This window comes from Dreissena polymorpha, chromosome 8 (genome assembly GCF_020536995.1).
Source record: "Dreissena polymorpha isolate Duluth1 chromosome 8, UMN_Dpol_1.0, whole genome shotgun sequence".
NCBI lineage: Eukaryota > Metazoa > Mollusca > Bivalvia > Myida > Dreissenidae > Dreissena > Dreissena polymorpha.
In genome coordinates this window covers 49737715-49765266 of record NC_068362.1, presented here as the reverse complement: position 1 = coordinate 49765266, position 27552 = coordinate 49737715, and the positions used below count along the sequence as shown (strand labels likewise).

At 33.3% G+C, this 27552-nt stretch overlaps 1 protein-coding gene across 1 annotated transcript; it reads right to left on the bottom strand.

The window, feature by feature from the left end:
- Positions 1–14112: 14112 nt before the first annotated feature.
- Positions 14113–16811, bottom strand: LOC127843250 (uncharacterized). The gene is made up of 4 exons (XM_052373114.1): positions 15392–16811; positions 15131–15166; positions 14794–14896; positions 14113–14285 (listed from the first exon to the last, which is right to left on the bottom strand). Exons 1-4 carry the CDS (start codon positions 16803–16805, stop codon positions 14153–14155), a joined length of 1686 nt encoding a protein of 561 aa, XP_052229074.1. The 5' UTR covers positions 16806–16811; the 3' UTR covers positions 14113–14152.
- Between the last annotated feature and the right edge of the window lie 10741 nt (positions 16812–27552).

Below are 27552 nucleotides of genomic sequence, written 5' to 3'. Positions count from 1 at the left end.
GACATTGTAATTTGAAAATTACAAAAATCATGTAATGCTGTCAATAAAGCGCCCCTTATTTTAATTCAAACTATATGTAACGAAAATACTTTTTGGTGAAGCTTTTTTCAAAATGGATTATGTCTTTTCAGTATGTAATTGGTTACACGTTATATAAGGCCATTGTTGTCAAATACTCATATGATTACGAAATAATGCTTCACCATACATATGAGTAAATACTTTGACAGGAAATGGGTTTGGAAAATATTTTTAATGTTAGTTCAATAATTCTCAAAAATATATCTCGAGGGAGCAAACCGTTTCTATATTTATTTATATAAAACACTCGATTACCCTATACTTACAGTTTTAAACAATCGTAGTAAAAGTGGTTCAAACATTAATTTGCACTTATCTCTACTCTATATACAAAGGAATATTTTCCGCGCAAGATGTAAGGTAGTTTTAAGTACATGTTTTACTTCTAACCGTTAAACATTTTCCAAAGGACGTGCTTTTCTCAAGTTTTACCGACCAGATTAAAAGGGTAATTTGAATTACGGAATATACTACAAGGTTCTTAAAGTCGTATTTGAGATCCTGGGTAAAAGGTTGGAAATTATGTCGATTCGTCATTGTTCTGGTTTAAGCAGGTTATGGGTCGATTGAATGAAATCTTGTAAATAAAGAAATTTGTAAAGGCACGAAGCATGATTAATGTTTACGCGCCTTATTAAATTGACGTCTAGTGTATGCCACACACATAGAAATAATCGATAGGGTGTTTTTTTTTAAGACGAACCGGTCACTTTTTCTTTAACCTCACGGCAGAGGATCCGGGCCATTAATGTTCAGACTTTTCGAGAGCCATAATGTAAACGTAATTCAATAATCCCGAGATTAATAATAAAGAAACCGGTGTTTATATTGACAAAAAGAGCATACACAGGTTTATTTGCATATTGAAAACGTTACGAATTGCAAGAGAATTGAGCTTAACACTGAAAGAATAACCCGTGGACTCACGTTAGGCATTTTCCCGAGTTTCTTAAATCGTTCACAGTTAAATAAACCCACGATCGATACTTAACACGACCGAGTATTCACAGAGCATTATTATATACCATCAAAACGCCACAGAAATGAATTAACGGAGAAATCGTTCTCATTTAAGTGTACAAGATGTATACGTTTCGATATTGACCTAAAGTAATAGCACTGTTGTTGTTCACACCTGCTGCGTGTACAAATTTGTCGCGGCGGTTGATCTCCATAGTGTTTTCTCCTTAAAAATTGGGATAAGGTGAATATAGCTGGGATAAGGGCTTAAATACTAATAATTTGAATTTAAGATATGTATTTCAAACTGTTTTGTTTTACTGCTGAAATACTCAAGTGATCTATTTTGAAAAACAAATTCGTTCTTTTTTAAGCATTTTATTGCAAAATTAAAACAATGAGTATAAGTAGACAATGACTTTCAAACAATTTTTAAATCTTTGATAAATATTGAGGAGCCAATTGTAGCTTAAGTTGCAAATAAGCAGTAACGGAGACCACTGTGAGGACTAATAGCAACCTTGTGAAGGTTTTGAGCTCCCTTTGATTAACGCATTGCAAACATGCTTGGAACCAATCAAATATCTTGGCATTTAATATGCTACATGTTGTCTAATTGTCATTTAGGTTATCTCCATCTGCATCAATTGATCCACCATTTGCTAAGCAACTTATACTAGTTATTACAATGTCTTAGTTTTAAGCGTCTTCTTTTATACACTCATTTCCGGATAAATGACCTTCCTCAAACTACTCTTACGGTATGCCCATCATCCAATGAGCTAATGCGTGCGAGGTAACGTTTTGAAGATATGAAAGAAAAAAACTAGTTAGACTTGAGATGTAGTTTTTCCTACATGTCTCATGTAAGCAGATAAGTTTCGGAGTTTATATTTTATTGTACCATTGTGTCAAAGAAGTATTGCATTTTGTAACCAACTTCCCCAGCCATCAATACATTACTGGTGTCAATCAAAATCATCCAACTGCTAGTTTTATTTTAAACATAGCACGCGGCTTTCATTTTACAAACATTATTTTGTCAGCGTAAAGGAGAATCTTTAAAGGAACTTTTTCATGATTTTTTCCCTTTTTTTAAACACTTAATTAAAGCTTTATATTGATATATTTAGACGTCGGAAACAAACAGCTCAAGTATTGTCAAATTGAGCATATTTTTGCTGCGTATGCAATTTTCAGACTAATCCGCACGCTTAGAAGGCGTCGACACTTCTTTTTGAATGTCGACTGTCAAATGAAAAGCAGGAGTGTCTTCCGGTTTGTTCGGTGCTTTGATTTTCAGTCGAAGATGAATCTAACAGATATTAGTTAAAATACCAACAAACATGTATATCAACATACTTTACGTAGACATATATTCTTCTTTAAGATGTTTATTTTTTGGATACAACAACAGTTCATGCAAAAAGCAAATCTACCTATTAATAATTCATATGCAAAAAGGCGATTTCCGCAGATAAAAAACAAACAAACCAAATACACAACGTTTAATTCAAATCGCCTTTTTCCAAGTGAATAAACGCTATAAACGCAACACATAAATACAGTTTAAATGTGATTCATGTAAAATTGACCATTTTCAATCAGAAACATTTTTTTATTTAGGTCACAATCTAATTCTTTAGTTACTTCAATGTAAAACCTTCAAGTTTAGGCAAGACAACAATTTCATCTGCACACAGATTAAGACAGCAATAGCATAACTAATATATTGACCTGTAAACATGTCTTCCACGATTTAAACGTAGTTGCAATATATGTGAGACATAATTATTACACTTCAGAGTTGAACGGGGCTTTCACACCAATTCGCTTAAGTTTGTTTTTATATTTTTGGTTGCCGTTGTTATCACAGAACACGACCAGAAATAACGACTGGTAAAGTACGCAACTTTCACTTGACACAAATTTCTTGCCATAATAGATCACTTATAGAAATCGTTTCACAACTTTCATCTTAAAGAGGAATACTTATACAACTTAATTGCGCTCATTTACGGAATTTTAACACATTCGGAAAACATTTAATAGAAGAACATAAGGAATGTAAAGATGATATTCCGGTGTAATTTATACCATTTTCTCAATATTTGTGACATTTTAAGCCAGTATATAAATATGAAAAGTCAATGAAATATGTATGCTTGCTTGTCATATACATTATATATCTGCTATCCATTTGCAGACCGCCCTTTCCCGTAGAAAAATATCATCGCTTTCGCACTGGGTACACCGGGTTCCGTCTATGAACTGCAATCGTGTTGCCCGGGAACGGTCGATTATTATGTGAGTGCATTCTGGACCAGTGAAAGGGTGTAAAATGTTTTCGGTGGAGCTAATTTATAGTACGTTACCTCAATATCAAGAAATATAATTAGAGCTAAATACTGTAAGACCAATGACAGACATATTGTTTTAACAAAAATGCACAGGATAGACAGAGACTGTAACTTTAGAAGTTCATTTTAATTACGATAGTTTTTTAATGCATACCAAAATTGAAATAAAAAATGCATTTAGTTTTAACCTATTTATTTACTGCATTTGAGAGAGTAAAAATGAGTTTGTAAATATAGAATTATATATTAGCAATTGAGTTTAAATATATAACAAAATACATTATTTTTCTTACAAAAACATCGTTCTCGCAGTTACAATTTACATCAATTGGAGAATACCCTTTACAGTTTTTGAAAACAATACTTTAATGATCCAATTATTTGCAATTTACCCCTAGTAAATAACCGTGTGATATTTTCTAGATATTGTATGGACGACAGTACATGTAGAGTAATATTTTACTAAAATTAAATTACCTAAGTTTCACGATAACGTTGTTAATTTAGTTAAAAACTCGTTAAATTATTTTCTACCGCTACTTTTCCGTACAAAGGTATTCTTAATATCTGAAAAAGTTTACAGAGCACTATATAACCAACTGTAAGAAAAATCTGAATTCAATCTGCTTTTAAATAATAGTTTGTGATGCCGACCCAGCTGCGGATAATGAGAACCAATTAACTCGCGTCTCATAAATCAAGACATTTCTTACTTAATAATAGATTTTGTCAACATCTTACAGTTAATTTATTGAGCTTAACATAAACATGTATGATCGGAGTCGGAAAAAGATGAAACAATATTGTTTTGTACAAATCCTCAAAGCAATCCGCCATCCTCCAATTATGTCACTATGTTCCGTTTATAAATTTAGCTTCGTTGTAAATTAAATGTTCTTTTGCACAATTCAATTCTGTATGAAAATCACCATCTTTCATAAGTGCATTATCAAGTTTTGCATAGTAGTTTAGCTCCTCCAAAACCCTTCGAGCAAGTTCCCTAATTGTGGCAAACGTAACTGGCCTCGTCTGTAATATTTTATTACAAAATGTACTGTTTATACACACGAACATCTAGCTTTTGTCACATGTCAGTATTGATCGGAATGTGTTCACAAACAATAATACTTCAACATACATATAAGTTCCCTTACATACATCCTTAGGCTTTATAACAAACACATCTCTGTTTTCTATACTATCCGCTTGGACTCACATACCGGCTGTCCGTTTATTATTAAACTTTACATTCTAACAACCATCACAAAATATACATTGCATAATAGCGCGCATGACGATACAATCTTTCCTCAGTCATCATACAGTATTATCCAATGTCAATGTAGTTCGATACATTTATCAACTGTTCAATTCCATATATCATTTACATAATAGGAAATATTCACAAGTTACTATAAAAAAACATGTACACCATGCGAGCTCACAAAGCTGAATGACAAAAACTGACCATTTTTCACTCATGTACGAATATCCTCGTGCTTCTACAGCGCCCCTTATTGGCTAATACACACTGAAGGGAAAGTAATTTTCATCACATTCACTTAGCCGATGAATTAACTATAATCACAACATCTGTATGTTGTGCTGTTGATAAAGTTGAACTTAAAGGTTTTAGAAACAAAGTTTAAAATAAGCATTCTAAAATGTCATCTCGAATTGGCCAAGCTTATTGTGACTTATGATTGGTAGAATATCACACTGGCTGCATTTTATTCCAAATTTGTCGATTTTCTTATTTATCGTCGAGGATTATGCTGAAACGGGTATGCAAACTAGCGAGAAATTCGTCTTATATGTTAAAGTGTATTTATGATGGTATATTGAAATTCGCTAATAAGAAAATCAAATGCCAAAAAAGCTTGAAAAAGTACGGAATGATCCGCACTTGTACTTTAAAAACAAAATAAATCGCAGTGAATCACGTTCAAAAACTTGTGATCAAAGGTTGGATTTCTAGCTATATAAGACATGTGTTGCCTGCTATCGAACATAAAGTGGACATATGTAATTAAAATATTTCATCATGTATTGGTAATTAACGAAAGATAGAAGTCAAGCATGTTATCCTGTTTGAGACTTACGTGGATACTCTGGGCATTTGGACTCCTCATTTCTGTGACGCAGTGTTACAAGTAAGTATACGATACGTAAACTACATATTAATTGCGTTTTCATGACGTTATAACAATACACTATTCACGTTAGGATATTCAAAACCGATTTTAACATTCGGATAAAAACTGTGCATTATTACAACACAACACACCTATTTGTAATTATTTGAACAAACGCAACATAATTTTATGCTGTTGTGTGCATTGTTTACATCAAGCTTGCATATTAAAAAAAGTCGAGTCAACGTTTTTTCTCGTAGGCAGTTGATGAACGGCTTGAGTTCAATTTGTTTAGTAGCCAATCATCAGCATGACTAACACTTGTTAATTCAACGAATTGTTGCGGCAATGCAGAGATTCCTTTGATTTCTTGATGATGTAAAATTATATTTTTGCAAAATGGAAATGAGATTGAAATTTCAGTGTCCTGTCCTCAGATTCAAGTCTTCAATTTTTATTCTATTATAAAAGTCAACGAGAGTCATATAAAACAGTAACATATATTAAACTATAAGAAAAGTATAAAAGCAAATATGAAACCATGTGTACAGAACTCATTATCTTAACTCATAATGCCATTAAGATTGCTTCTACAGACAAGTTTTCAACAACTGACAATCATTAACATTATATCGTTTTGTAAACCATAAAACTGATATTTGTAATTATCTTAAAAATATTCAAAAACAAATGAATTCGAGAAATGCAAAGTACATGGATACTGTCAGTTTATAAGTTGTTTCGTGTGTTATTAATTATATGTCATTTAAATGGCATTATAATTTGACTAAACGCATTGTATATGCCCTTAAGACTAATCTACCGCGACGTATAACGGGATCGAAACATTAAATTAGCTATAAATAAGCCGATAAAAGGAATATTTTTTAAGATGTTTTTAAATACAAAAATTTAGTGTGTTTACCTGTAGACGATTATGGGGATTGGGTCAGTTGTTCACGGTCCTGTGCCGGCGGTAGAAAATTTCGAACCTGCCACGGTGGCTTTTGGAATTGCGAAGCAAGTTAAGAAACATGAAACTCCAATAAGTTCTGTTATAACGGCGGCTCCTACGGAAACAATTAGTTTATTACTCGGCGTGGAGAAGCGAAACTTGTTGCGAACGGGAGTGATTGTGGTTAAAGACAAAATAATAAAAATAGTTAATGATACATATGCGCCGTTTTCCAATCAATAAATAATAATTGATATATTGAAACGCGCAAAAATACACGCCTATCATAATTATGATAATATTCATTTTATTGAATGTTTTATTTGAACGATTTAAATTATAGAACGTATATGAATGGTAAGTAGGAATACCATGCAGGAATTCCAGTTATCACTTTAAATGTCGGGGCATAGTACAACATGTGTTCTTCGCAAAAATGTAATACAAACAATTTTAACATGTATACACGTATTGCAGTATTGTTGTGCACAGGTCATAAACAAAATTTTACAATTATTATGAAGATTGTCGCAATATTTTGATTGCTTATAACGTACCGGGAAAGCAGGAATGTGGCGAAAGTCCAGACGGCAACCGCTGCACCGAGTGTTATCCGCCTTATCAACCGGCAGGTTATAACAAGCTATGTGGACCGTTATGTAATCTTATTCTCAGTACTACTTAAATTATTTATTCTGTCAAAGCAGAGATTTTGGTCGTGTAAACCTTAGCTGTATATACCCTTCATACCCCTACATATGTATGTGTACATAATCAATATAAGAATAAGGAAACACCGGACATATAATAAAGAAAAACTTGTGTTTACCATCCGCCATTCCTTTATATAAAAGTACAATAGTAAAATAACATTAAATAGACAAAAGATGAAAGTTAGGCAATTGCATGATAAATGCAGAAGCATTGTGAATTTAAATAGGTTAAACAGTTGAGTATCGTATTTTAATTTAAAAAAGCACATTTATTTCGAAAGTAATAATTTTACAAATCAGTTGGGCTTTACTGTATGTACCAGGACAGTAATTTGGGATGGTATTGAATGATTCAGTTTATGCTCGATTGCAGACTTCTTGCTACCTCTTATGTTTTGTGTGCAGCTCGTGATGTTGTATTTATAGTAAAGGTAAAAATTACACTATTTGTTCATCCACAAATTACAATTGTCAGAAGGTGTTAACGACCGTGCGCACAGTACCTTTGAAGACCAGTGTATTAACACGCGGAGTGCACATCTATCACATGGGGTGGTATTGTTTTCATGACTAAAATTGTGACCTGAAGTGTGTGTTGTTCTTTCAGAAACTATTTAGATGAGGCTATTTTCATCTTAACGCTTTAAGTTTACCATGTAAATGGTAGGGTGCTAACACAAGGCTAAAACATCCATTAAGTATATTAATTTTGTTAAAGTCAAGCCCCTTGCCCTTGCATTTATTAGATAAGTGTCAGAACCAGCCCGCGCCTTACACTGTTCCTTCTGCTGTAAATGTAAATCACAATGATAATGCTCCTCGAGGTTATAACTCTTTATAAACATACGTATGATTTCGACCAATGCTCACAACTTCACGAACATGGTCATTATCAGGACTGATTATACGAGTCAAAATGTTAACATGCTATTTTGTATAAAGTGATTTGATGCATGTATCCAACTTGAAACGGATCTTTTCAAGAAGGAGTAAATCTGATTGCGCATAATTGCCTCCTCTTTATTGTGTGTTATCTGATTGCCATTGCTAATTCATGAAGCCTTTCAGGCCAATGATTAGACAGCATTATGTGTTAATCTTTGGCCAAGTGCTTCCGAATCAATTCACCGAGCGAAATACCCAACAACTCACCCAACTGGATGTAAATGTTGTTTTGGTAACATATGTTACGATATTGCATTAGAGAATCCTGTGCAATATATCATCGCATGGTCGCCATTTCTGAATCTTATCTGAAACTGGTTATTTATCAAGCGCACAAAAATACAGTGCATAACTGCAAAATGTATAGGTCGAGCAGCAACGTAGTACGTAATCATCAATATCACTGCATACAGACACAATGCCTAATCTCATTACTTATCTATTCGAATGAACAACATCATTATCACGACTTGTTTGATTACACACTCTATCCAAAGGTTGTTGTTCAGCTTCTTTTTTGCAGATTGCTGAAAATAAAACTAGTACAACTTCCTCACAAATTATTCGCAATGTTCTCACATTCTTTGGGAACTTTTTTTTGGGTAACAATTCGGTTGCATAATTTAATGACCTTTTCAACACCACTCTAAACGATAACACACAGTTCATTAAAATTCGCATTCCCTATGGGCAATGACATCAATTCTAAAACAAATTCAAATGCACCTACATGACGTTGATCATGACGCCTTACAGCTGTATACCAGCAGTAACCACTGTACATTTCTTATCACACCTAAGTGTTAGCCTATGTGTTTCAAACATGGCTGAAATCATGATAACATGGTCCTATGTAATAACATTAATAAGTAGTGAATACATTACAGTTGTAGTTGGCTTTAGACCGTCGCCTTGAACTCTTTGCTATGACGATAGACCTCCTCAACACACACAAAAAACGCCTATATCATCACAAATATAGAATCAAGTTATTATGATCTCGATACAACCTGTTCAACTAGCATTTTCATTTGCAAACGAGATTTCATTGCCTTTTCATTTGGCAATAAATGTCCCTGCTTTTTACGTTATGTTTTCCATCCTTGCCACCATCTTGAATATATCAAAATACTCAATGGTCACACAGTACCATCGTTTTCTTTCTTTAAACGGACATGTCAATGAATCATCTTATGGAAAAAAAACGTGTGCGTACTGTCTTTTGGGATGAAGGCAATGTTTGGCATTCGGTATACTAACTTTTGCGATAATGTGTTACTCGACGAGTGAATTGGTATCACGAATGTTCGATGAATATCAAATTGATTATGGAAATTGCGATTGAAAATGAATGAATACTCGCCCTGTTCAACGTAATATTACCAATCCATAAATCGTTGCGAACGTGATAGAATTAGGAATGTACGAAGACACTTATGGCCCTAAAATTCATGTTTGCACACAGGAAGATCCTTTGTATTTGATACAGTGAACACAACGATAAAACGCCATAATTAAAAAAATTCCTTTCCCTATAAGTTTGAGCGAAATCCGAAAGGCAGTTAGAACATATGTAACCCAACATTTCGGGGCTCTTTATTTCACAGTTGACAAAAAGCTATAATTCTGACGACTCTCGTTGAAGCCAGAATTCCCTTTATACAATCAGCTGAGATCATTAAATTATCAAAGTTTGAGCGAGAGCAATCTATTTGTTAAGCTTAAAGAGTTGAAAAACAGCATTTTGAGCCATATATTCTATAGTGAAAAAAGACAACGGGCCATAATTCCCATCAAACATTCCTATCTTTGCATTACGAGATCCATACGGTTGTTAAAGATGATATAATCCCTTTGGGATTATATATTCTATAGAGGGAAACAGACAAAGGGCCATAATTGTACCTACACTCGTAGCAGCTAAAATGTCTTTCTTCACATGCATACAGTTTCAAGTTTGTCAAGTGGTGTTAAAAACACACGCTCCGGAAATTGGAGACGGTAAATCTAAATATATTAATCTGACAACCTTTGTTTGCCCAATATTATCTTGTTGCCGGCAATGTGGTCAAGTGTTATATAACTTCATTCTGGAATCGTACAGTCATGACTAATGTTCGTCGGTAGAGAAAAAAAATATCAATAAATATCCTCAGAGCTTAGTACCGGTAGTACCCTTATAGATATATAGACTGCACGTGATGGACAGGGATGTTTTCATCAAATAAACATTTTATGAAGGCAACCTTTTAAATAATGCTATAATGCGAGTGTTTTAATACAATAGCATATACACGATATTGTGTTGCTTTTGTTATTTACTGAAACAAACTATACACATACTCGACAATATCACCTGAGTTTTCGAATTTATTACGATGTTTTATTGTTTATTGAAATATTTTTGGAGTTCTTGTTTTATTGTTGCTTCTTAATTCTTAATTTGGAAACAGTGCATGTAAAATACCAACTTCAAAAAACAAGAATAGATTGGAATGGAATACTTTATTGATTGCATCTCGGATTGACCGCTAGGGTCTATCATACACTACTAATGCATTATAACTAGTGTTTATGGTATTTGTTTAAAACTAGAAAATAACGAAAGATTTGAACCATGTTAAGAAATGAAACGGGTTCAGTTTTAACTGCGATCGTATGTAATCATATATTTTTAATTCATTCTGCCGGAAACAAAATGCATTTGATTAATTTCAACTTGTCATGAAGTCAAGAACATATGAAGGCATTCAATAGGGCCTGTTTATGATTAAATGCCAATAGTCGTTACTAGGCATTTATTTTTCATTAGATCTTACTTTCGCAATCTATTTGGGATGGTATATATTATTATTCGGGAAACATGCATTTGGTTGCAATACACCACAATCGCACTTATTTCTTAAAGCGAGATTATACGATTTTTATATGTGTTGAATTGTAATATATTGATACAAATATGTTATAATAACACACAATATGCAAGAACAATAATACATTTAAGACTAATTTCATTAAATGCAGCAAAGACAAATTAGCGTCCCGGGCCGATTGTGACGAAGATAATGCGTACATATTTTCCTACAATAACCGATGCATTCGTCTTTTTAGTAAGTGTTCGTGTGTCGTATGAATCGATATCGCTGCAGGAATTTCAAATGAACCGTTAAACTAAATTTAGATTCACATCGTACATGCATGATATACATGCTGGCGAATTCGGCTGTACAGCCTTTTTCGATTTCAGAGTTAAATATCTGGCTTATTTAGCACTTTTCGACACAAGTTCTTCTTAACTTTTATTTTAGTTTATATTGAAATATATGTATAATAAGATTTTTACACATTTTATATTAATTAATAAATATTTGACGAGATCGTATATACCCACTTTAAGTCTGTAGTTCGTAATATACCGCAACAGTAAAACAATCATAATGCAACATTACAGTGGCGACAACGCGACAGTACACTGGCGAAAACGAGAAAGTTGGATTATGATAACACGACAGTTCAATCATTGTGATAGCGGTATTTTACGATTGTTATGATGACAAGCCCTATATTGTATTTCTTATATTTGCCTTTGTGGCACAGTAATTAGTGCTGTCGCTTACGAAGCGTGAAGTCGAAGATTCGAGCAACGTAACTAACCAGCAACTCGTTTAACCGAGTATTACCGATTACATTCCTATAAAGCGCCCGTTATATAGAATATAAATCGGGAGTAAACATGCTCATCAGTTAAGGTGCCTTATAAGTATACCTTCCTTGCCTTCTATATAGAGTGTTGACATAGGCTAACACATATCGCTGCATTACTAGTAACATTGAACAATAAAATTTGACTACCGTACCATATTTCCTGTACAGTTATATATACGACTACAAGAGATATTCTTCAGAATGTTTAAATTGCATAACAAACAAACTGTTGGGTGAACATTTTTATTTCTCTGCAGCAAAAAGCAAAAACTGACAAATACATATTAAAAAACAACATCATAAACCGTCACCATTTTTATTATAAATGTTTATACATAGAGGTAATAATAAAAAAAAGAAGTTATAAGTTAAGTACACATCTGGTATTACTTGCATACAATTTTAACATGTACAATAAACAGAATTATTACTTGTATTGCATATGAACAATTGAATATTGGTTTATTAAAACAAATAACTACAAGCCCGTTATTCAAGGTTTGAAGTGATGAAATATTAAGTTGGCAATGCTATTGCTTCCATATGCTATGTACACATTTAAAAAAGTGAGTGTATAAATAATTTTGCTAAATTTTGCTAAATATACACATTCATAAACTAAAAGAGCATTATTACTTAAGAAAAAACATAAAGGCCATTTTGATACATTTGGCCGAACAAACCTTAGCATACAAAAATTGTTTTGGCGCGTTTTAGCCAGATGGTTAGCTTGATAAAAATATGTAGTTGAGTAGTAAGCAAAACAAACACTCAATGCGATGAATTCGGCCGAACATACAGATTCCACAAACGATTCCAATTGAGTCAATTTCAATATATCTTTTACAGAATAAAACATAAACAATACGATAATTTTGCTAAATAAAAATAGGATATTGCAGGACATTTAATATCTTCTTTGATAAACGTCGAACTGACATTAAAGTGTATGATGCAATTAATTAATTGAAATCTGATTTTCTTTGTTATCAAGCTAAATACAACGGCCCTATACAGAAGCCGTAAGCTTATATGACCGTACGAAACCCGCGAAACAAGGCCACTGTGATTTCAAATAATTAATGATAACTTTATTGATTCACTGTACAATAATTTACAACATATAATAGTGTACATAGCATCAAGTAAAATATTCAAAAATATTGTTTTCAATTTAACCGCCAATAAATGTTTTTTTTTATCTTGAAAAGGTCAAGATAGTCTCGCCGGGTAGACGGAGAAAACGTTCACTAATGCTCTTTCTTTATTGCTTTGCAGCCGATGTAAGAATAATATCAAAACATTCGTATCAGAAAAAACATAAATTACACTTAAGTGAATCTGCCACTCTGTGTTTTCTTGGTCGCGTTTTTGCCTGGATTTCGTTTGTCCAATTCGTCACTCGAAACACTGTCGTCCCAAATGGCGGAGTGTTGAGTTTTATTTTTAGTTTTATAGGCAGGTAAATGAATAGTGTCCACTGTTATAAAGTCGATGAATACACTCAAATAATAATTGGGTATCGCCCTAAAGTTCAGTTAATACGCTGATTATATGCACTAAGTTTTATACAATATATACACAAAACACGAGGCCCCATGACCAAATTCCATCCACTTAGTCCCCAAATACCAAAGGTTAATATACATATCATTTACATATTGATCTTGATACCGATCTAGAATAAGAGGTGCCAAATGCTTAAAGAACATAACATTTGTAAGAACATAATTCATCTAAGGTTCATTAGAATAACAAACATAAAATAGTTAAAAAAAATCAACTGATATTATTGACAAGAAAAAATCAACAACAAAATATATATATATAATGAATGCTAAGTTAATAATCAATGTATTTTTGAAATCATCAATGAAAATCGTGAAAAACACTGTTTAATTTTATTGACTTCGATTGATTATCAATAAATGAAAAGATACGTTTAACAATTTTCTACGTCAGAGGTATTGTTTGCAATTTTTGAATAAAACTAAATTTTCTTTTAACTTTAAACATAATATAATCTTTTTGAAAATGGTCATTTGACAATTTATGAAAGAGTCCACTATATGAACAATTAATGATGCTTACGATGCCTAATATTATCGCAAAAAGATATTTGCCGATATAAATGAAACTACGTTAGATCGTCGTAAGATCACAATTCGTGAGTGTATGCGCTGTTTTCAAAATATTCAAAACTTAGGACTTATGTTGACATGAGTTATTCTGAACTTTTAAAATAGACCCATGTTTTAATAGACCAATGAAATCGTTGTATTCAAATTATTTGCCATCTTATTTGCCTATTAATGAGTTGCTCTCCTTTCCGATCGAGTCTTGGAGTCCAATGTCGCTTTGCGAACCCCCGATCGTATCATATGTACTGTTTTCGAAGCTCATCACATGCCCCGTCTTTGTGACCAATATTCTAGAATCGAGGATTATATTGAAATATTGACAAAATCTTATTAATGCAAAACTCTCTTAAAGTGTCTCACAAAACCTTTGCAGTAACTCATAAATCTTGTATAAACATATTAAAAGTCAATCATGGGATATGTACTTGTGTAAAGGACAAAGAGCCGAACTAATCTACAAACGTTTAATATTAGTTTGCGTTGAACACACTATCAGAACAATATTTAGATGGACGTTTTGAATGTGTTATGTTGGACGGTAGTGATGGTTCTAAGATTTTCAAACATTACATTCAAACATATTACATTTGTGTTGAATCTGATATTCAAGAAAAATATAACTGCAGTTGGAGTTCCAGTAAGGAGGAATTACTGTATACATGTATGTTGCATTCACGTAGGGTACACTAATAAAATGTGTTGACGGTACGTGTTCAGCACTGAAGTATACATGTGTATTTGATAAAACACATTAAGCAAATATATATAGTATTTTTCCTTCTTGGCAATAGTTACTACCTGTTACGATGTCTCCAAATCAAAACGCCTGTGATAACTGCGCAAGGCAGCAGAAGAAATATCGGTATCAATACTGCTTTTAGGTCCACACCGTTTTCTCTATCTAAATAACGCACCAGTAAATTGGTTAACATATATTTATAAATTGTAATTATTTTAAAGAAACATCATTATTCGGAATAGATGGAAGTATAATTTATGCATTGAATCACCATATATTTTATTATTGCTGACAGATGACTAAACTTAAAAAAATAATATATTTTATTTTTATTTATTTTTATTTTGTTTTATTTTAAAGTTATTCTCTGAAAAATAACTTTGAAACTACCCTTACCGATGACTTCTTTAGTATGAACCACATCTCTCGTGTCTGCAATAAAGAACATAAGTAAAAACATCACAAATAATGAAACCTTGTATCACAGATTGATTGCATATACAGCAATAACAACAAATACAATAATTTAAGTGTTAGCACGCCTTTTGTAAATCAACAAGCAATAACATCAAAAAAAATAGGAAAGAAACAATGTTTTGGTCAAAACATTCGCGACAAATGGAACACAAATGTACCATAGTTCATTTAATAATTTACCCAGAACGTTCACATATGCCGCATCAAACGTGTAATTTGCAACTAAATTTCCGGCAATGCAGTGGTATACGGCAGAATCCTTTCCCTCCGCGTTTAAAATATATAATAGCATCTTGTTTTCACCCAAAATAAGTTGCCCATCTTTGTACCACCAGAAATTCGGTGTTGGGTCGCCAGTTGCGTTGCAGACGAGTGAAACATTTGACCCTTTGTTCAAAGTTAGGTTTTGAAGAGGCTGAAGCATTTCCGGAGCTTTGGAACAAAATACGTAGTGCTGTTTCATTTTCTGTAATGTTACTACTAAAGATATCGCCATCAAATCAACGGCCTCGATGGTATGGGAACCGTTGCCAACTAACAGTAGAAAGGTATCTTCAAATTGCGATACACTGTCCAGGATTTCAGTCTGGTTTGTAATATTTACAGCCATATACTGTTCGTACAAGGCGGCGATGGCGTAGTGAGCACAATCCAGAAAGGAAACACAGGTGTCGTTATCAAAATAATCGATCGTAACATTATTTATTGCAGCAATCCATTGGTGTACGATCATTATTTTGTTTGCTCCCTCAGCTGCAGTGTCCAAAAACGTACTAGCATCCTCAGCAAATGATACTAGGTTTACTAAAAGCGGATCTGTAGAAAAGTTTTCTCTAGCGTCGTCAATTGCGTTGTTTAGTTCAGAAGTACTTATGTTGAATTCATCTTTGGCAACGTTTGGGTCAACGCCTAAAGTTGCAAAGGATAAATTGCTTGCCATATTGTGAATATTGAAAGTCGGCAGTGATACTTGTAGAGAAGTAATATTCTGTATCTTAGTTGCAGTGTCATGCACCAAATCCAATAGTGTACTCGTCGTATTATAAAACAGTAAATGAATACGCGTGAACAGCAGGCATTTGTCAGCGAACATTTGCTTCCGATAAGTATACTCATCCGGTTGGCCAGTATTAGACCTTGGAAATGCAATGAAAGTAACATTTAATGTCTGATTTGCAAACATTTCAAAGTTTACATCTTCTGCATCTGCACTGCGGGCAAATCTCATCGCCGTGTAAAGACCGGTTAATGATTTATCTCGTAAATCACGCCGTTTTCTGTCAGATAAAACGTTGTCGATTTTGTTAAGGATCAGCTCTATTGTTCCTTTCGCAGCGTTCCAAATACTTTGGATCGGATCGTTGAAATTAATTTTTATGGCAACGGTTATTAAACCAGTCTTGAAGGCATTCACTTCGCATTTGACATCAAATATTGACAAATCACTTGTTGAAAGCTGAATTTCAAAGTGGCAATTCCTTACGTCAATCAACGTTTGTAAGCCGTATCTTGATACGAAATGTAATGACACAAGTCCTTGTTTAATAACTCGTTTAACAGCTTCAAGTGCCGATTTTGCAACATCTAGCATCATATTTGTACCTTCCAAAGCAACGTTTGCCATATCATGAGCAACCTCAGCAATATCGCGAACAACACGGGATTTATCAACAATTATCTCTGCAACCGACACAGCCACCTCTGCTGCATCTAGTTCAATAATTGATCGACCCAATGCAGGGTTAGAAACGTCTAGAGTTGCACAGGCTATTCCACGCAGTACACGACAATAAGCATTTGCTATTTCACATGTCGGGTCAGGAAAAGAATACATACAGTGTATAAAAAAACAGCAAGGATACCAAATTCTAACAAACCCCACTATCTTTGAGCACACAATGCACTTCAAACCTGGAACACATATTTGGTCGCAAGTTTTAATTTTACAAAGCCGATCAACCTTTCGTTGTGCATCTCTCCAAGTATTACTTTCGTTTTGAAAGGGTTGTTTCGCCTCCTCAAGATTTGATTTCGCAACGTCTAATGCTCTCACTGCGTGATCAAAGCTGGTATTTGCTGAACTAAAAACAGATTGTGTAGCTTCAAACACATTTTGTGCAGCAGTTAAATCCTGTTGAGCCGCCATAAATGTGTCATGTACTCCTTTTAAACGATCGTTTGCCTCGTCAGCGATATGTTTGGTAAACCGAATGAGCGCTGTAAGGTAACTGTCTGCAAAATCTCCATCACCGTCCGAATCCGCAATAAAACGACCCTTTATATTTAATGATATATTTAGCAAGACCGGTATATTATGCTTCATTACATCAAGTTGTGTATTGAACGAAACATCCAACCGTGCCTTAAATGCAGACCATATCTTTCCTTCCAAAACGAATCGCAAACCCGTTTGCGAAATGTACATGTCTACACGATTCTGAAGTCCAAGAAATGCTGTTTCACCTTGAACAATTAAAGAAAAATTACCTTCATGTTCAAGACTTATCGCATATCCTAGACCGGCATTTGCTTTAAGAAATCGACCGATCGGTTTGACGCGTTTTAAGGTGGCAAATATTCGAATAGCTTTTTCAGTTTTCAGTAAATTCTCGGCGAATTTGTACTGATCACAGGATGATGATTGTGTGCTTGTAGAATACACAAATGTTATGTCTAGTGTTTGGAAGTGCAGTCCAAACAATGTTAGATCGCCATAAACTTTAATTCCAAAGCCTTCATGTTCTGTGAATACGTGGCCGACTGGATTGAGAATTATGTTTGTAATCTCCCCGTACTGTACTTGAATATCGTTAATTGCATCAAATAATATTTTGGAGACAGTGTTCTTTAAACTTTTGCTGTTGTTGACGATAGATTCAAAAAACACACGGGCATCATTTTTAAGATTTTTAATTTCTGTATGCCAAATCTGATCCAGCTCATTGGCCATATACGGTAAAAGACTTTTATCCACATTACGTTCTCTAACATTGTTTAGCACATCGGTTGAAGCAATCATCGTGTTTTCAGCCGTCTTGCTCAGTTTCTGCAAGAATATAAGCGACTGGTTAGATAGTCTAGATGCGTAGATCACTGCAGCATTCTTTAAATTCTTTACAAGTGGTTTTGTTATGTTAACGACACGCATCAGGTCGCCAACTAGTATGTCCCTGTCAAAATCGCTTATGTTCATCGTAGGAACGCTTAACATAAAGGCGCGAACGCTCACACTCATGTTTATTTCGATGAAGCTTAGTAGGGGTATTTCTCGAAAAGCATTAATTCCCACTTTAGTATCAAGAAAGAGTCCCGATGGATTTGACGAGAGTCCGCACCCATTTCGATTCTCAATTCCTGAAAAATGCCAATAGCATCGATTAAATGACGTTTACAAATTTAAAATAACGTGAGAGTTCTGTGCTGTAACGTGATATTTCATTAGCTTAGACAAGAAGACATGAGTTGTGATATCTCAGAGCTTAAAATCTTCTGCATTGTTTTCTATATATGATTTTTTATAAGAATGTGCTTAAGTTTGTCTATTATCGTACACACAAAAAAAACAATAAATGTTTGTAAGTCGTGTCCCTGTATTTTATGTTATGTTGCCAGTCATAGAATTATAATCTGACCATTACATTACATCAAGTTATTACTCATAGAAGATTGTTTTATTTAGAAAAAGTATTCACGGTATTAACCCGAAAGCATTGTTTTCTTTATTTAAAGAGATTAATTCTTCGTTTATTCAAAACTTTTATGACTATTTATAATGTATACCCGCAAGTATGGTAGCCCTACTAATAGAACGAGATGGTATAGGTTTAGGCAAAGTGTTCACAAGATGTTTTAATTAAATGTCGAATAAAAATAAATAAACTGTCGAAGATCAAGAGGTTTAAATTTAATTTCTGTTTTTTCCGGAATGTAAAAGTAACTAAACTTAGAAAAGTGGCCAGAACACACGATGTTGAACTCCGAAAAACAAACATTCGCATTTAAAATATTCATTGTTTTCACATTACGTTTGTATCCAGGTGGTCAGTTCGAACGCCTGTTGGGTTTACATAAGCGTCTTCGAAACATTATCTAATAGTATTGGCTCAATACGAATGACAAGGCAAAGTCGAGTATTTTAAAAGAAGGATGGGATTTAAACATAATTGAATGCAGCGTGTTTTAATTTATTTTTACATACAAGTGTTATTGTGCGAGTTTTAATGGCACTATTAACATTAATTGCTATATATATATTAACTTCGTTTACCTGATTCGGTATGATGATTTTGACAAGATATTCAAACGCAAATCTATTTACATTTTGAAAATTATTTCTTACGAAGGCTTATATGAAATGATATAAGCAATAATGTTTCCAACAATTGTCAATTGTTTAACAAACGCAATAAACTATAAACTGCAATAATACCAATACTTATTTTTTTCCTTACGGACTTGTTCGAATGATGGGCGAAATCTGATTAGGGGAAGATTAAATTAACTATTTTGTATTGACGCACTGGTCAGAATTATAGTCAACTGGTTATATTCAAGCATGCAGTAAAAGCTGATATTTCGTGTTCGATTAAAGAAATTTGAATCTGCATGGCTAAAACATAAACGTTATGTGTATTATCACGAATTTATGTAACGAACAACAGCCAATCCCCACCTCTGGCGACCATGTGCATGTTTAGTAACCTTAACAAGTAGCCCTGTGACAACTATTAAATTCGTCTTGGATTGATAACAACAATTTAAAAAAAATTCACAAGCAGTTGCAAGAGAAAAAACTTTCGGTTAAAAACGGGCTTTTTTGTACATCACTAGTATTTGGTATCATTCTGATAGTTTAAGTATTACTCTCGAAATATTAAACAAACACATGTTTACAGACATCATTTGCCATGGACATTTCCATTTCTACAAAAAATCTATATAAAAACACGTTGAATCGACTATCCTTAATATTTAATAATTGATAAAATAAATGTTTAGCCTAATCTAGTTTCTTTACAAGTGAGCTAATCGAGCAAGTTATTATATTGAGACCAAGCGCGCAACAAAACACATATTAATTTTGCCACACGCTTTCAAACGCACAAAAAAATACTTTTAAAAAGGAAATAGACTTCATTAAAATAAACGTCAATTTTCTGTCATGAACAGACGTAATTTTAAGACAAGACAGGTATTTTTGGTGTTCTTTAGCTTTATAAAACACCGTATTTGATATATTATTTTTTAATAAAAATAGTGCATTAGATATGGAACATTATTACGTATTTAAATGTACTTATGAAATATACATATTACATTATCTTCATACCTCCCAAAGATCCGTATAGAATGGCATCGCCATTTGTAGGCCGAAGATTGATGTTGATGTTATTTCCAAAGTAATCAAAGTTAAAATTAAGTGAAGCAATCGCTGTGAAATGAATTCCTAAACGCCACTCGTCCATAAAGATACTATTGAGAATCTACAATTAACAATATTTTAAACAGGTATTTGAAACGTTTACATTCATAAAAATATAATGCCTTACATGCTACTCAAAGTACTGTATTTATTGAAATTAAAGTGATGCAAATCTACTTTGATACTGAGGCGACAGGATGTGAAAACATTTCTCTAAATTATTTTATGTAAAATTAAACCAATGCATGTCTCACCATTTGAAGATTTGGCAAAGATAGACGTGCGTCTGCTCTACTTTCAATGCGTAGATATCCGTAGGCCAATGATGCCTGGCCTTCGATCCAGACATTGGCGGGCCGTTTTATTCTGGGATGTAGATGTTTTTTAGCTGTTTTATTCTTATATACGAGATTTTTGTAACAAACTAGTCAATAAAACAACATTTTCTATAAATACATTTCATTTGATAAATGAAAAACATACATGTATCTTAATTCAAAAATAGTACTTACGGATATGTAAAGCGTTCGTCGCCACCGTTCCAAACGTTTGTTTCTGTTCTTTCCCAATCGTTTTGAATACTTTGATCTAACGATAAGCCTATACCAATTGGACGAATTATTAATCCCATGTTTTGTTTCATTGACGTAAACAAGCTTGTATTATCAAATACATCTCGGGAGCCTTCAGGTAAAATAATAAATATTGTTTTCCCCAGGTCATCACATATATCCGTTATTATGCAGTATTTATTGTTTGCGGAGGGGCGGGGAAGGGTAATATTTTGACCATAGATGTCAACTGAAAACTCATACCCTAGCTGAAAAACGTTATAAAATCTACTGGAATTCAACGGTGCACCCTTACACACTCCTTTGTTAATTTCGTCGCCATTTTGTAATTCGGTTTTCAGTTCAGTGGCACTCAAAATCACGTTGCCCGTTTGTCTAAATTGCAGCCACAAAGGCAGAATGGCCTGAATATTATTAAATAATGTTTTTAAAAACGCAAACGATTGAATGATATCATTAATGTCATTTTGCATGATATCGAATGTCTAACAACCCTGTGTTCTTTTATCCCCGGTTTTGATTCCTTTAGCGGACGAGTAATGAAGAGATCCAGGCGAAATTCTCGATGTTTTAAGATTTACATGTAAACCGGAAATTGACAACGGAAGGGCAATTGTCTGGGTTTCTACAAAAGCTATTCCAAAAGTGAACAATACATTGTCGTTGCTTCGATCTTTGTACCATATTGATGTCGACGACAGAATAATTTTCTCAGAGTTTCCATTACATGTCGGCACCAGCACGTAATGGCATCCTTTTAGTAGCAATTGGTTAAGAACTCCGTTAGTTGAAAAGAAATTTAAGGGGTCCACATTTACACCTGTAATGACCAGAACATTTCCTCATAATTTTGTATAGCATTGTTGACATTGAAGCCATGCATACATTTTGATGATAAGCATAACAAAGAAAAACATAATAATATCGATGACATTAGAACCTGAATTATACAGTTTTTCGTTAGTGTTCTCTACTGTTACTCTACTATATGTCAACACTCTTTGTATCATCCACTGATAAAACATACGTGTATACCCTGATTAATTAATTGATATTAAGGGGTAAACTTGCCAAAACAAGAAAAGCCATCGGTTTCTAGAGTGCTGTTTCCGGTACATGCGCATTTAAACGACCCAATTGTGTTAATACACATGTCATCACATCCACCATTCAGAATGTCTGCACACTCATTGATATCTGGAAAAAATGGTCATAAACAATACTATCAAATGCAAATTTAAATCATTATTATATTGTTCCTCATACACTGCAAATAATGTGTAAACATAATCCCAAGGAGAGAAACCATATAAGAATTATTTCTTTCGTTTCAATCCTTTTTCTGATATCTATTGTATTGTGTATTTTGATATATTGTACTTGACAAAAGAAATAAATATGTTTAAACTAAATTTAAATCATGTTGACGTGGTTATGCAAATCGTTGTGGGTTTTCCCATGTTTCTTAAACCAGAATCAAACAGAACTCAACATGTAAATACTTGATGTCGAGCTGCATGCTTACTTGTGCTCATTACAACTTAAACATATATATTCAAGAATACGTGCTCAAAAAATAGCACGCACGCGGGGTTTTCAGTTATTTTAATTTGAACACTCGATTAAATCTTGATTATTGTAAGGTAACCATTAAAATCACTTGTGTTTGTTTAAGGTACGTTTCCCCGCTGCCAACATCGCCTGAAAATAATTTGCAGGTTTGGTGCTTTCTGCTTGGGTTGTTTGATTTTTTCGTTGTAATTAACTCATTGCTGGCAGGTTTCTAAGGTTAATAGCTTGTAGGTTATCAATTTTCCTGTTCTTGTACGACTCGGCATACATTAAGTTTGTGTCGTGTTCGATTGTATTTAAATACATAATCATCTCGCATTTAGTTTTTAGTACGTCGAAGACGTTTTACAGCCAAAATATTTCCGATATTCGATTTTAAAAAGGGAATGATATACTTTAAGGGAAAACAAGAAGAAATAAAGTATCTCGAAGACAAGAAAAAATATTTTAACAATTCATGTCCCTTAAACTACTTTTTTAATCGTGTGGTTTTAACGGCAATAATATATCTAATGACGGGATAAAAACAGCCGATATATCCCGCTTGTTGAGATTTAATGTGCACTGCAGCAAGCTCAAGAATGTAGTCCTACTAATCTTTACAACAATGCTATTAAATAACGCAGAGTATTTACCTAAGTAAAAATAATTTATAAGCAAATAGTTATTCGCCCCAATAGTATGTGATTTATTATAATAATTGAATTCTATAATTAAAACTTAACATAATCGATGGTATTGAATCATGAGGGCTCTACTAAAGGGTTCAACTGCTGCGCATAAAAACAACTAGTAATACTTTGGCAAAGAGCAAGGCGATTATTTTGATATCGAAATTAAAATGTGTTTAATTACCGAGCAAATTTGTTTTTCAAAATATGTTTGAAACAATAAGATTGATAGAAAATAATGTACGTTTATAAACCAATTGAATCAAAACATCAATTTGAAGTATTCTTCGTGACTAATAGAATAACAAACGAATTGAGTCATAAAGCTCATTTGAAGTGCGTAATTAATTTTAATTTATTTAGCATTTATAAAAACATGTTTTACCTGACACACAAGTAGACCCTGTGTAACCAGGCGCACAGCTACAGGTCAATTGGTTCACGAGATTATTACATGTAGCGCCATTTTTACAGGGGTTGGATGCGCATTCATTGATATCTGAAAGAAACAACGCCTTAATATGGGTCATTTTAATTAGTTATGTGCAGTATGACTGACAGCATGCAATAATGTGTATACTACATACAACTTATTATATAAAAATGGTGAAATAAATAAAACACCCACACACGTAAACGACTTCAGCAAAATAATAGAGCTTTGCAAAGTATTGGATTTTGGAACAATTCTCATAATCGTTAAGGGACATTTTTATATGATGACAAATACTTTCTCATGTGACTACATTTATATCCACCCGGTATAACTGTGCCATTAATAATACGACATAAGGTTTTTTGTATCAGCCAATGCTCGGAAGTATGTAGTATTACACGGGATAAGCTATAAAATCATATTTTTTTGTAAAATAAACCCCAATTTAGCAAGACAAACAATATGATACCAATATGTCATATATTTCACTAAAAGAAACAGCAAGTTATATATATATATAAATATATATTAAGCGCATGTGCGCATGACGTCATGATTAACTTGTAATGCTTTTTACGACATATTCATTCCCGATAAAAAAAGCATGGCAGGGATGGTATATATCATTATTTCTTTTAAACAAAGGTGGACATTGATGTATTATAAACATCAACCGTATACTGCTAAATCTTTTAGTAATTTATAAGGCTCGGCTAAAATAAAGCAATTCTTTTATTCTAAGCATTAACTGATATATTACTCAAAGACAGGACGGTTGTTTGTTTTCGTTTTTCTTTACATTTTATAGTAACACGTAGCAATTGTTCGTGTAATAATCAGTAATAATATCAAATGTTTATAACTGGACCTTTTGAACAGGCTTGTAATATAATTACCTGTCTCACACAAAGTGCCCGTATATCCGGCCAGACAAGTACACGTGTACCCGGCCACTTGGTCTTGGCAAGTTGCGCTATTTGTGCACGGATTAGATGAACATTCATTTATATCTAAATAGAAATACACATTAACATTAAACAGTATTTGTTTACTTCATTAAAATTGTAATTCGATCATCATAACATTGTTTAGTTTAGGTTTGTCTTTATACAAGCTCGACATGACAATGTTACGTAAAGTTAATTAAAACGTTAATATCACGTTTCTTTGTAAAATTATGAATTATACCATTAAAAATGTACTAAACTTATAAAAAAAGAACAAACCTACCACTACAAGAATAATGTAATGTTTAACACGATTATCAATGTCATGAAGGAAGCGTTGTGTATATTTATCTCACTAACACATATAACGTACATTTATACTGAAACCATAGTGTATATAGTTTTCGTTTGTTGCTGTGGTGTTTCATAACTGACATCACACAGCGCTTGTTGCTGTCGTTTACACAGCCATTAAAGTATTAAATTTTGCCCGGGAAAAGTGTATTAAAACCGTTACATGCGAATGCAAATTCTGGAAGTCTCAGATATTCTGCTATTTGAATTATTATTTAATTCTTTGACAGCTCTTCCTCATCACATGAATTATAACTTTTGGTGAACAATTATGCGTATTGTAAATTAATTGTTATCATAATCCCTTACTCGTTTCACAGTTCGTGCCGCCGTAACCCTCAGCACAAGTGCACGTATACTTGGCAATGCCGTCTACACAGGTACCTCCATTTTGACAGGGGGAGCATGCACAGTCGTGAATGTCTATAAGTTAACATTGAAAAGGAAGGAAATTTGTCTTGCAAAATTATTCTTCTAGCCTCTACATACTAAACATGTCATTGATTCATACTGAATTTTTAAAAAGAAAAACACAATGACCTTTTCTTAGGTAAAAACATAGTATTCCCTTGTATTTAAAAAATAGATTATAAATAATAATAATAATAATTATTATTCGCCATTCAAATGAAGCCGTTAATTGGAATCCTATTGACAAACAACAGTTCGGGGCCTTTCTTAGAGTATGTGTATTGCATTGCGCAATCAACGCTGATACGGGCCGCGTTATCAGTTTGACCAGGTATGTGTATTAACGTACTAATACACATACCTGGTTTGACACGGAGAACGTCACATCAGACAAATCTTGAAGAGAATATTTGAAAAGGTAATCGACTCTTTTATTGACTCGCAAACAAAACAAGATATGACAAGATGACAAAATGTCTAGATAAGGAAAGCGGTATAATGTTTCATTTTATTTTTGGCCTGATTTAGAGTGCTTAAACGTTCATATTTAATCATCATGATTTAAGGCGCAATCGTTTATAAGAACGATGACGTGTTTAATGGCAAAAAAACAGGACGATTATTTTGAGTAACCACAATGTATTTAAATTGTAATAAAAGGACACTTATTTGATATTTTTTCGGCATGAATATCAACGCGTTACATCAAAATATGTTTTAAACATGTCGTTAATATATATTTTTGTATAAATTAACAATAAAACATAAAATATAGCAAAACATCCGAGTGACGTATTAATTGTAACAAATAGAATCGCAAACAACTTTTGTTAAATAAGTCATTTGAAGAACGTGCTTTAGTTTTGTAAGAATCCTAAAAATGTATTTTACCTGTCGCACAAGTAACCCCTGCGTACCCAAGCGAACAGCTACATGAAAATCCGTTCACAAGATTGTTACATGCGGCGCCATTTTTACATGGGTTCGATGCACATTCATTGATATCTGAAAGTAACAACGTATGTATGTGAGTCATTACATTCTGTTATGAAAAGTTTGATTGATATAACAAAACAATGTGAAGGTCGCCGTGGTGTAATGGATATGGTGTCCGCCTAGCGACCGGGAGGTCACGGGTTCGATCCCCACCGCGGGAGCGTTCTTTAGATCTCCCCCAAAGACACCAAAACTGGTTCTAGGCCCAGGAAACGGACTCGAGAGCGTTTATATAAGCCTAAGGCTTTCGATGCAATCGAGCTAAAATAAATAGGTTTAAACTAAAACAATGTGTGACATATTTGCAGTGGATATTGCTGATATACATCTGGGGAAAAATAATTTAAGACCCATACTTGGAAAAACAATTATTTAAGACATAAATTTCTGAAAATTTCTTGAGTACAAATACAAATTCCAGAAGATGATAACGTAATTCGATCTCTTTGCTTCATCAACAACATATTTGATACAGTTGAGTTGACCTTGTTGATTGTGGTACAAGTAAATACTTTTTGAAAACTTCTCCATGTGCAAAATTGTTATGCATTGTTTTTAGGATTTTAAATGTTAACTAAAATGTAATATAGTATTTAATATATACCAAGTGTTAATGACACGATTTATGTTTGCATTATAAAAGCATTTACTTTTAGTATTAAATAAATTATATATGTTGATTAGAAATATGTCTCATATACCGTTGTTTTTTTGTTCTGTATAAGTCAGATTTTGAGTTCTGAAACGTTCGTATTAATCACAAATGCTTAGTCCAAATGTTTGATACCCGAGCAAAAGAACAAAGAGTAGTTTGGTAGCAAAAGATATCCTTAACATTGTTTGTTTTAAAGATATTGACATTCAAATTGATACATCATTTCGACATTGTTTTTTTACTAATAGAATCACATCAGCATCTATGTGATAAAGCTATTTTAACAAACGTCGTTTAGTTTTGTT

Coding starts and splice junctions, on each gene's coding strand:
- LOC127843250 (XM_052373114.1), bottom strand. CDS start 16,805: ATGATGCTAGATGTTGCAAAATCGGCACTTGAAGCTGTTAAACGAGTT. Junction 14,897..15,130: donor TCATACTAAAGAAGTCATCG/GTAAGGGTAGTT, acceptor TGCGTTATTTAG/ATAGAGAAAACGGTGTGGAC. Junction 14,286..14,793: donor ATTTGGAGACATCGTAACAG/GTAGTAACTATT, acceptor CCTCGATTCTAG/AATATTGGTCACAAAGACGG.